Here is a 12,457-nt window from a genome sequence, read left to right as displayed (position 1 = left end):
CAACATCATTTCCAGATAAAGAGTTGAAAAATCCTTTTCCCAGCTGGCTCAGTGCCCAAGAAGAAGGAGGTCCAGGGCATCGCTGGAATGAATCAGGGACGCTGTCCCCTAGGTCTCCAGCCCCTCTGGCTCCTGGACTCACAGCTCCCAAAAGGGCAGGCAGAAATTAGCCAGAAGCTTGGGGACTTGGTGTCAGTCTCTCATTACTAAGCACGTGTAATCTTTTGAGTCATTTCTCTCGGGCTGTTTAAACTACGTCAAAGTCTGTAGAAGTGCCATGGCCTCAGATGCTTCTTCTATATGTCAAGAAGCCCCTTCACTTGTGTTGCCCTGAGGAGCAGGGCAGTAGTCTGCAGTAGTGTTTGATCTCACCAAAGAGAAGCACAGGTCAGAGGGATCGGATGTCTGCACTGGGATACGGCTCTGCCTGCTTGCTAGTAAGTTCATACATCAGTCTGTGTCCATGACTGTGTGTCCATGACTGTGTATGCCTGCATATATTTCACACGCTTGTGTACATGCTGTTGGACAGTTGTGTGTGTGTGCTACGTACCTGCCTCACAGCCTGACTCTTTTCCTAAGTCTGACCCAACCCTGGGCCCCAGATCGGTCCCCTGGCGTGCGACTAGGGGCTCCTGACTCACGCCTGCGATTGTAAGCACTGGCGTCACAGCTGAGCATCGGGAGTGACGCTCGTTGATCTCATACTGGACAGGAAGATGCCAGACCTCAGAGGAGCCACGGTCAGGTCAGAGAGGGACCCCGCACCTCTGCTCAGCGGCGTGTGCTGGTGCACGTGCAAGCTGAGCCCGTGGGTCACACGCTCGTGTGTGACAGCAGGAGGGTGTGTCGTTTGGATTTCTCTGTATGTTACCATGTGTGTGGCCATGTGCCTCGGGTGTGGGTGGTGGTTTAATGAGTGCACCTGTGGCTGAACAGGCTTCTCTGCCCCACGCTGACCGCCTTCCCCCGACAAGGCGATGTGTCAGAAGGGGCGGAAGCATGGCCTCTTTATTAGTAGGGGTGTGTGTGCTCCTTATTGTAGCGAGTGTGTGGCTGGGTGTGCATATGTGTCGTTGGAGTGAGTTTCTTGTGATAATTTGAATGTTTTGTGGTCTTGTGTGCTTTTGGTGATGTGTGTATGGTGTCTGAGTTTTGTGTACGTGGTGAGTTGAGTGTTTACCAGGTGTGTCATGAGTCAGTTGTGTTGTTGTGCATTGTCAGGGTGTGCGGGTGAGTGCTCCATCATTGTGTTGTGTGTATGTCTCACTTTGTGTGTTACTCAGGATTGTATGTACGTATTGGCTTGGCCAAAAAGTTTGCTTAGTTTTTTCTGTACGATGGCTCTTGGTAGTGCTTAGGTGCCTTTAACTTCATCGGAAACAATTTTGTTAGGTTGTACTGTGACAGCTGTGACATCAGAGTGCATTTTTAAAGACTTATCAAAATTGGTGAATTTTTGTGCTCCCATTTTAATTTTGAGGATGGGCAAAAATATGCAACATTTTTGGACTACACTGTTTTATTTCCTCAAGAAATGTGAGACTGCAAATGATGCACAGAAAAAGGTTTGTGCAGTGTATGGAGAAGGTGCTGTGACTGATTGAACGTGTCAAAACTGGTTTGCAAAGTTTCTTGGTACGATGGACATTCTGGCCCAATATTCTTTGCCGTGGGCTGTCTTATGTGTTGGAAGGTGTTTAGCAGCACCCCTGGTCTGTACCCACTGAAGCCAACGGTGGAAGATAGCTGACTTACTCAAAATAGTCAAATCAATGAAGTTAGTGATGAACATGAGAAAGGTATCTTTTTATTTTATGGAAAAAGTGTAATGGGCTTTTAGTCCGATCCAACATATGAGTATTTGAGCAGAACCACGTATTGGCTCTCTTTCCTTTAGGGTGGGATCTTGGTCACAAGTGACTGAAATTCAAAGATCAGCACTCTGTGTGTTTATGTGTGTGTGATCTCCACCTATGACCTCATGTGTTTCCTTAAGTGTCCTCATTCTGGGGCACCATTAGCTCAAGAAACCAAACTCTAAGCAACCCCGTTTCTGAAACAAATCGGTTATCATTTTCACGTACCCGAGTGTGACTGAGCTGCTCACAATTTTGCAAACTTTTAGTTTTATTAAACTTATAGGCCAATAAAAAGAAAAACAAAGAAAAGCGCTCCAGACATCCTGTTGTGTGAAGGAATAGGGCAGAATCACCACTTATGAAATGGTGGCGAGACCTTGGGAAAGTTGCTTCAGTCCCAGGCTCTCTTTCCACACCCATCAGATGGGAGGAATTACACTTGCCTGGTGTCCTATACAGGTCCTCAGTAAACAGTTGTTGGATAAATACAAAGAAGTTAACACACTCTATAGTTTTTCCTTCACTTGAAAAGTATATTAGTATGAAGGAATGAAATTATGTAGTCAGGGCACTAAGAAAATTGTGGACAACTTTGGGTCCACACAGCTCTAAAATTACACATTGTGCTTGGCTCCCCTAACCATCAAATGGGAAGATTCCATGTTAAATGGTTCTGGGCATGGGTTCTGATCAACCAAATGTATTAGACTGAACCCCACGAGGCGGCTATAACTTGGTAATTTTTAAATCTCAGAAAAGAGAAATATGTATCGTTTATACTTATCACATGTAATACAGACACAGATACACACATGTGTGTGCCATTTTGTCCCCCACCCTGCTGCCGTGTGCCTACAGAGTTTGTATCATTTATGTTTCTCTTTCTTAAAAGCTAACATAGGCAAAAGACCACAAATTCTTGGTGCAGCTGTGACGTGGTCTTAAATTCTGGAAATGTGAGTCAGATGAGTGGATTGAATTAGGAAGCGTACGTAAAATCCTTAGCCCAACACCCAGATGCCACCAAAATGTTCAGCATTCTTATGAAAGTTTCTGGACTTTTCTGGTTTGGGAGCTATTGTGGCATCGAGTGGCTTAAATGCCCACAATTTCTTGAGAGTCCCTGAGGTTGCAGCTGTAGGTCGATTGGACTCGGCAGGTTCTCACGTGGAGACTGCCATCGCTCCCACATCTCCTCAGCCCTGGAGCCTCACGTTAGTTTAAGGCAGAACCAACTGATACCAGGTTTCTGGGTTCATCTCCTGATTCTGCCGCAGTGATTTATTATGCATGGCGCTGGTCTGGTGGAGAAATTGTCCCTCCATGCTCATCGAGATCTAAACTCCTAGAAGGGGGACCTGGTTTACTTGTTCACTGACGGATCTCAGTCCTTAGTAGACGTCCTGACATGGACTCGGTGTTCCCTAAACAGCTGATGAAACAGTGAACACCTCCTGCTTCTGTGCAGTGAAGTTTTGCTGGTTGTAGGGGTTCCAATGTCACCTTGGAACCAGGCTGGGTTACAGCAAAGGTGCATACTTTTACAGGTCTAAGAAATTAATAAATGTGTAGAAAATCTTCATGATTTTCCCAGAGAGTTACAGCATGCGGTAGTGATAATTCTTGTCTCTCTAGGATACGGAAGATTCCCAAACCTCCTCCGTCCCCGGCAGAGAGAAGAGCTGCATGGGGCCTGAGAACCAGAGCCATGTGTCTGAGTTCCTCCTCTTGGGGCTCCCCATCCCGCCAGGGCAGCAGGGCGCGTTCTTTGCCCTGTTCCTAGGCATGTACCTGACCACGGTGCTGGGTAACCTCCTCATCATCCTGCTCATCAGGCTGGACTCCCACCTGCACACGCCCATGTACTTCTTCCTCAGCCACTTGGCTTTCTCTGACATTTCTCTGTCATCTGTCACTGTCCCGAAGATGATTACAGACATGCATACGCAGCAACAATCCATCCCCTACGTGGGATGCATTTCTCAGCTCTATTTTTTCATACTTTTTGGGAGTCTTGACAATTTCCTTCTGGGTGTCATGGCATATGACAGGTATGTGGCCATCTGTCACCCTCTTCGCTATACCACCATCATGAGGGAGGAGCTGTGTGTGCTATTGGTGGCTGCCTCCTGGATTATTGCCTGTGTTCATGCACTGGTGCACACCCTCCTCGTGGTCCGACTGTCCTTCTGTGCTGACAATTCCGTCGCCCACTTCTTCTGTGACTTCACTGTGCTCCTGAAGCTGAGCTGCTCAGACGTCTCCCTCAGTAAGCTGGTCATCTTCACCGAGGGAGGAGTGCTTTATTTCCTGCCTTTGGCTACTGTTTTGGGCTCATACCTCCGTATAGGGACGATCATTGTGAGGGCACCGTCCACTAAGAGACTGTTGAAAGTCTTTTCTACCTGTGGCTCCCATCTCCTCGTGGTGTCTTTATACTACGGGACACTTGCAGGTGTTTACTTTTTGTCCTCATCGTGGGATTCCAAAGACATAATTGCTTCAGTCATGTACACGGTAGTTACCCCCATGCTGAACCCCTTCATCTACAGCCTGAGGAACAGGGATATAAAGCAGGCCTTAGAAACGTCTGTCACCAGGGTTAACCTCTTTAAGTGGCAATCACTAAATCCTCTTAATGTAGTCCGGAGCAGAGTGAGGTATAGCTCCTAATATCATTTTAATGTCGACGTCCCCATATAATTTTAATAGAATATGCATCATATTGTCAGGTAGATGTGCTGTTACTATGTCAACTATGTCATGTTTCCTACGTGGATTGTTAACAAATCATTATTCCTGTTTGACAATTTTTCCTTATCATTTCATATAAGAAATATATGAAATCTTACGCCAAACATGTTGCAGAATTATAATTGTGGTTTTTGTTTTTCTGCCTGTCGACATGTCAGTTTTTGCTTATGTACTTTTTGTCCTCTGTTATTGAGGATACACCAACGTAACACCATGATCCACTCCTGGTGATCCCCTGTTTTTTTGACCTGACTCTTTTTGGCTGGCTTTTCTTGGATCAAGCCGATTGTGTGCATGTCCTCCCAACTCTCATTCAGTGACATCATGTTGGTAGAGTGTAAATAGCCATGATCAGGATAGTTTCAGTATGAAAATTGGCATATGGTATAAAGTAAGCTCTTTAACAAAAGGGAGAGACTTTTTAAAAATGTATTGAACAGCACATGACTTTATAGTTCAGAAATATTTCTAGCCAGCGGTCCTCCTATAACACTGTGTCATTTTCTTACATAAGTATACTTTATATCTTGTCTTTAGATATCTCTATAAACAGAGATAGAAATAGAGACAGGCATAGTAGTGTAGCAGAGGTAGTAAGGGTTCCACTTTCTTGTGGTTCGTATTTACATGGTATTTCTTTTCTATCACTTTAAACTTTTATGCCCTTACATCTGTAAGGTATTTGTTGTTAACAGTGTAAAGTTAGATTTTGCTCTTCTTATATATAGCAACAATTATTATATTTCTGGAGAATATTATCTATTGACATCTAATGTAATCATATTTCAATTTATATTTTCTGCTTTACTAGGTTTCTCTTGAGACATCTGTTTCACATCAAGTCTCTCTTTCTTTTGATTATATATTTTGTTATTTAATCTTTCTCTTATTATTCATAAATTATTATCATTCTTTTCTGTGCTTTATGCAGAAATTACTTACTACCTTCTCTTTCCTTTTTTAATTGTAGTTTATTTTACAAAACATCAAATTGACCATTTTGGCCATGTGAGGTACACTATTCAGTGACAGTTAGAAGACTCATAACCAATATCTCATTCTAGGACCCCTGAAGGAAATTCTACAGAACATCAGTGCAATTGAGTATTTTTCAGTTGCAGAAAAAGAAGAACAAAAATATCTGTGAATCAATATGGAGCAATATCAGGATATATTGTTAAATGAAAAAAAAAAGCAACATGTAAAAGAACAATTATAGCATGCTACATTTTTTTTGTAAAATAAAGGAGAAATAAAATATACATATGCCACCTATTTGAGCAGAAATAAACACAGGAAGAACAAATCAGAAACTAATAAGAAAGTTTATATACAGAAGGAGGGATAGAAGATATGAGGAGATGAGTATAATTATTTGTATAGTTTTGACCATGTTGTCTTTTGCCACACACACAAAATAAAAGAGGTGGTGCATAAAGCAAAACAGAATAAAGAAAACAAACCTGACTACATTTCAAAATAAAAACATAATTGGATGAAAAAGATAAATGAAATAACTAGCATAATTAATTCTGGAACACACTATTTTGTGAATACACTCGCATTATAAAAAAACTGGAAATGAAATCTTAAGCTGTAGTTAGTGTGTCATAAACAATCGTAAGAGTTTGAGATTTTGAATCAACTTCCCATGTATCCAAGGATTCAGCAAATGAGCAAACATTGAGGAAAAGGGAGTGACTCCTCTCTCATGAGCAAAGTGCTATGTATGTGGAAAAGCAGTGTCTGGAAAGAACTCTACAATGTAAAACTAGAACTAAAGATATCAATTCAAACTCCAGGTTTAAAAATATATAAATAGATAGAAATTTATATGTTATGTATCAACATATATACTGTTCCCATCCTCTGTTCTTTCTATCCCTCTCCTGACCCATCTCCAATGGGCAAACATTCCTACAGTTTCTTAGATTCTAGTTTTCCCTTTTTGTATTTTCTTTTTAAAATATATTTTTATTGTATTTTTCCCACTACCATTTATCCTCCTTATATCCTCTTCCACATCCACCCACCCCCTTCCTGCTGGCAATCACCACCATGACCATGAGTCATTTTTTTCTCTTTGCTCAATCCCTCTGCTGCCTGCCACCCCCTGCCCCTTAGCTGTCACCCTGCTCTCTGTCTATGAATCTGTCAATAGCCTGTCAGTCCAGTTTGTTCATTGGATTCTACATGAGTGAAATCATACTTCATTTTTATTTCTCTGACTGGCTTAGCATAATGTTCTCCAGGTCCATCCATGCTGTCACAAAGGGTAAAATTTTCTTCTTTTTTACGGCTGAATAGTATTCCGTTAGTATTCTGCTGTGTGAATATACCAGTTGTTTTATCTCCTCATCTACTGATGGACACGTGGACTATGTCCATATCTTGGTGATTGTAAATAAACCTGCAATGAACCTAGGGGTTACTTATGTTCTTTTGAATTAGTGTTTCAGGTTTCTCTGGATAAATTTCCAGAAGTGAAACTGCAGGGTCATAAGGCAGTTCCATTTTTAATTTTTTGAGAAAACTCCATACAGTTTTCTACAGTTGCTGCACCAATCTGGACTCCTACCAACAGTGCAAAGGGGTTCCCCTTTTCTTCACATCCTCTCCAGCATTTGTTTGTTGATTTATTGATGATAGCCATTCTGACAGGTGTGAGGCAATATCTAATTGTGGTTTTAATTTGCATTTCTCAGATGATTAGTGACATTGAGAATCTTTTCATTTGTCTGTTGTCCATCTGTATGTCCTCTTTGGATATGGGCAAATGCCCATATCCTTTTGTGATGTATTGCTGTGTCTATTCAGGTCCCTTACCCATTTTTAAATTGTATAGAGTGTTTTTTGGTGTTGAGTTTTGTTAAGTTCTTTATAAATTTTAGATATTAATCCCATATCAGATGTATCAGTGAATATGTTCTCACATTCAGTGGGTTGTCTTTTTATTTTGTTGATGGCTTCCTTTGCTGTGCACTCTTTAGTTTGATAGTCTTATTTGTGTATTTTTTCTTGTTTCTCTTGCCTGAGGAGAAATATCAGAAAAAATATTGTTCTGAGCAATGTCCAATATTTTACTGCCTATGTTTTCTCCTCAGATTTTTATGGTTTTGGATCTAACATTTAAGTCTTTGATTCATTTTGAATTAATTCTTGTGTGTGGCATAAGAAGATGGTCTACTTTCATTTTTCTGTATGTACCTGTCCAATTTTCCCAATAACATTTGTTGAATAAACTATCTTTTAGTCCATTGTATGTGCTTTCTTCCACTGTTGAATATTAATGACTATTTATTTCTGGGATCCCTATTCATTTTCATTAATCTATGTGCATGTTTTTATGCCAGTGCCACACTATTTTGATTACTCTGGCCTTATAGTATAGTTTGATATTAGGAGGCATGATTACTCCAACTTTGTTCTTTCTCAGGATCACTGTTGCTATGTGGGGCTTTCTGTGCATATAAATTTTTGAAATATTTGTCCTAGTTCTGTGAAATATGTCTTTGAAATCTTGATAGGAGTTGTGTTCAATCTACAGGTTGCTTTGGGTAATACTGACATTTTAATGATGTTAATTCTTCCAGTCTGTGAACACTGTATGTGCTTCCATTTATTTGTAACTTCTTCAAATTCATTCTTCAGTGTGTTATAGTTTTCTGAGTACAGGTCTTTTACGTCCTTGTTTAAGTTTATTCCTAAGTATTTTATTCTTTTTGAAGTGATTGAGAATGGGATTGTTTTCTTAATCTCCCTTTCTGTTAGTTTATTACTAGCATATAAAAATGGAACTAATACATGGATATTCATTTTGTATCCTGGTACTTTGCTGAAATCATTTATCAGTTCTAGTAGTTTCATGGTGTAATTTTTGGGGTTGTCTATGTACAGTATCATGTCATCTGCAAATAATTACAGTTTTAATTCTTCCTTTCCAATTTGGATGCCTTTCATTGTTTCTTCATGTCTGTGGTTAGGACTTTCAGTAATATGTTGAGTAAGAGAGGTGAAAGTGGGCATCCCTGTCTTTTTCCAAATCTTAAGGGCAATGCTTGCAGTTTTTGCCTACTCAGTATGATGCTGGCAGTGGGTTTGTCATATATGGTCTTTATTATGTTTAGGTATGTTCCTTCTAGTCCCACTTAGCTGAGAGTTTTTATCATAAATAGGTGCTGGATTTTATCAAATGCTTCTTCTGCATCTATTGATATGATCATGTGTTTTTTATTCTTCATTTTGTTTACATGATGAATCACACTTACTGATTTTCAAGTGTATCAACCTTGCATTCCCAGAATAAATTCCATTCGATCACAGTATATGATCTTTGTGATGCATTGCTTTATTCAGTTTGCTACTATTTTGTTGATGATTTTAGCATCTGTGTTCATCAGGAATATTGGCTTATAATTTTTTATCTACTGGAGCTCTGGATAAGTGGCTGTAAACAAAATTTTGTGCATTGGGCCTTTATGAGGTTTTCTGAATCTACAGCTGTCTCTTCCTGGCATACAGAAACCCTGATGCTTTTCACAGCTAGATGTTATCTAGATTCCGTACTGGCTGTGGTGTTATAAGCTGGGGAGCCCAGCTTGGGGTTTAGACTCCACACTTCTCAGGGGAACCCCCTGGGCACTGAATATCACTCTGGAACTTCAGCTGCCGCCCATGGGAGCCCAGCCAGCCCTCACATGCCTCCTCCACACTCCCTGCCAGTCTCATTGTGGTGAAGTGTCTTCTTCTGTCAGTAGTTGTAAGACTTCTCTCCAGTTTCTCTACAATGTAGTTGTAATTCCAGATTGATTTTGGGAGGTTAGTGCAGCTTCCACGTATCCATCCACGATCTGGGATCTCTGGACCATGATCCCGTTTCTGTTCTGCTTGTTTGCTTAGTTTGTTTTTTAAATTCAATTGTTGATAGTTATATATTTATTGTCACTTTAATATTCATAGTTTAGGTCTTCTTCTTAAATAAGTCCTTTAACATTTCATATAATAATGGTTTGGTGATGATGAACTCCTTTAGCTTTACCTTGTCGGGGACATACTTTATCTGCCCTTCAATTAAGTGATAGCTTTGCTGGATAGTGTAATCTAGGTTGTAGGTTCTTGCTTTTCATCACTTTGAATACCTCTTGCCAATCCCTTCTAGCCTGTAAAGTTTCTTTAGATGAATCAGCCAGAAATCTTATGGGAACTCCTTTGTAGATAATTATCTGCTTTTCTCTTGCTGTTTTAAATATTCTCTCTTTATCTTTAAGCTTTGGCAACTTAATTATGATGTGTCTTTGTGTGGACTTCTTTCCATCCATTTTGATTGGGACTCTCTGTGCTTCCTAAACTTGTATGTCTATTTCTTTCACCATATTAGGGAAGTTTTCTCTCATTATTTTTTCAAATAAGCTTCCAATTTCTTGCTTTTTCTCCTCTCCTGCTGGTACCCCTATCATTAGAATTTTGGTACACTTGAGGTTGTCCCAGGGACTCCTTACCCTATCCTCGTTCTTTTTTTTTTTTTTTCTTATTTATTTTTGCTGTTCTGATTAGATGTCTTTTGCTTCCTTATGTATCAAATCATAGATTTGATTCTAGCTTCATCCATTCCACTGTTGATTACTCCAAATAATTGTTCTTTCTTTTTTAAATGTTTTAAATACATTTGTCTCTGCCTCCCCCCACCACTTTCCCTTACCCCTTCCCTCCTTCCCTCCCTCAGCTTTTCCCCTTTGGTTTTGTCCATAAGTCCTTGCTATATGTTCCTTGACTTTCCCCTTCCCTTCCCTTTCCCTGTCCCCCCTCCTCCCTCCTTCCCTCTTGTCTCTTTTTATTTCTTTTCCTTTCAGTGTTGCTGGTCTTATTTTCCTTGCATCTTTGTATTGTTGGTTAGGTTCCGCTTATAGGTGAAATCATATGGTATTTGTCTTTCGCCCCCTGGCTTATTTTGCTTAGCATGATGCTGTCCAGTTCCATCCATGCTGTCGCGAAGTTTAGTAGTTCTTTTTTTCTTTCTGCTGCGTAGTATTCCATTGTGTATATGTACCATTACTTCTTGATCCAATCATCTACTGATGGGCATTTAGGTAGCTTCCAACACTTGGCTATTGTAAATTGTGCTGCGATGAACATTGGGGTGCATAGGTTCTTTTGTATTGGCGTTTTGGTATTCTTAGGGTATAGTCCCAGCAGGGGAATCACTGGATCAAAAGGCAGTTCCATTTTCAGCTTTTGGAGGAAATGCCACACTGCTTTCCACAGTGGCTGCACCAGTCTGCATTCCCACCAACAGTGGACTAGGGCTCCCTTTTCTCCACAGCCTCGCCAGCACCTGTTGTTTGTTGATCTGTTTATGATGGCCATTCTGACCGGTGTGAGGTGGTACCTCATGGTGGTTTTGATCTGCATTTCTCTGATGGCTAGTGATGCTGAGCATCCTTTCAAATATCTCTGGGCCCTCTGTATCTCCTCCTTGGAAAAGCGTCTGCCCAGGTCCTTTGCCCATTTTTTGATTGGATTGTTTGTCTTCTTGGAGTAGAGTCGAGTGAGTTCTTTATATATCTTGGAGATCAAACCTCTATCTGATGTATCATTAGCGAATATATTTTCCCATATGGTTGGCTCCCTTTTCATTTTGCTGATGTTTTCTTTCGCCGTGCAGAAGCTTCTTATTTTGATGAGGTCCCACTTGTTTATTCTTTCCTTTATGTCCCTTGCTTTAGGAGACATATCAGTGAAAAAATTGCTGCGTGGGATATCTGAGAGTTTCCTGCCAATGTTCTCCTCTAGGACTTTGACGGTGTTGCGACTTATATTTAAATCTTTTATCCATCTTGAGTTTATTTTTGTGTATGGTGTCAGCTGATGATCCAATTTCAATTTTTTGCATGTAGCCGTCCAGCTCTCCCAACACCATTTGTTGAAGAGGCTGTTATTGCTCCATTTTATGCTTCTGCCCCCTTTGTCAAATATTAGATGTCCATAGAGACCTGGGCTTATTTCTGGGCTTTCTATTCTGTTCCACTGATCTATGGGTCTGTTCTTGTGCCAGTACCAGGTTGTTTTGAGTATAGTGGCTTTGTAGTAGAGTTTGATGTCCGGTATTGTGATCCCTCCTAATTTGTGTTTCTTTCTCAAAATTGCAGCGGCTATTCGGGGTCGTTTATGGTTCCATATAAATTTTTGAAATGTCTGTTCTATTTCTGTGAAATACGTCATTGGTATCTTAATAGGGATTGCATTGAATCTATAAATTGCTTTGGGTAGTATGGACCTTTTGATGATATTAATTCTTCCAATCCATGAGCACGGTATATGCTTCCATTTATTTGTGTCTTCCTTAATTTCTTTTTTCAATGTTGTATAGTTTTCTGCGTACAGGTCTTTTACGTCTTTGGTTAAATTTATGCCTAGGTACTTTATTTTTCTTTTTGCTATATCGAATGGTATTTTTTCTCTGATTTCTTCTTCTATTGCAGTGGGATTCATCCCAGGGATGCAGGGATAGTTCAATATACGCAAATCAGTAAACGTGATACATCACATAAATAAAAGAAAAGACAAAAACCACATGATCATCTCGATAGATGCAGAAAAAGCATTCGATAAGGTACAGCACCCATTTATGATCAAAACACTCAGCAAAATGGGAATAAATGGGGCATTCTTCAACATAATAAGGGCCATATATGAAAAACCTACATCCAACACCATAATCAACGGGCAAAAACTGAAAGCTTTCCCACTAAGATCGGGACCATGACAAGGATGTCCGCTCTCACCGCTTCTTTTCTACATTGTATTGGAAGTCCTAGCCACAGCGGTCAGACAAGAAAAAGAGA

General features: G+C 40.3%; 1 protein-coding gene across 1 annotated transcript; it reads left to right on the top strand.

The window, feature by feature from the left end:
- Positions 1 to 3,539: 3,539 nt before the first annotated feature.
- LOC129079296 (olfactory receptor 1J4-like) lies at positions 3,540 to 4,535 on the top strand. Its single transcript, XM_054584433.1, has one exon. It carries the CDS (start codon positions 3,549 to 3,551, stop codon positions 4,533 to 4,535), a length of 987 nt encoding a protein of 328 aa, XP_054440408.1. The 5' UTR covers positions 3,540 to 3,548.
- Positions 4,536 to 12,457: the final 7,922 nt, after the last annotated feature.

This window comes from Pteronotus mesoamericanus, unplaced genomic scaffold (assembly GCF_021234165.1).
Source record: "Pteronotus mesoamericanus isolate MK-2021 breed Mesoamerican mustached bat unplaced genomic scaffold, CSHL_Meso_final contig_78, whole genome shotgun sequence".
In the NCBI taxonomy this organism is placed as follows: Eukaryota; Metazoa; Chordata; class Mammalia; order Chiroptera; family Mormoopidae; genus Pteronotus; species Pteronotus mesoamericanus.
This window is presented reverse-complemented; position numbering and strand designations above follow the sequence as displayed.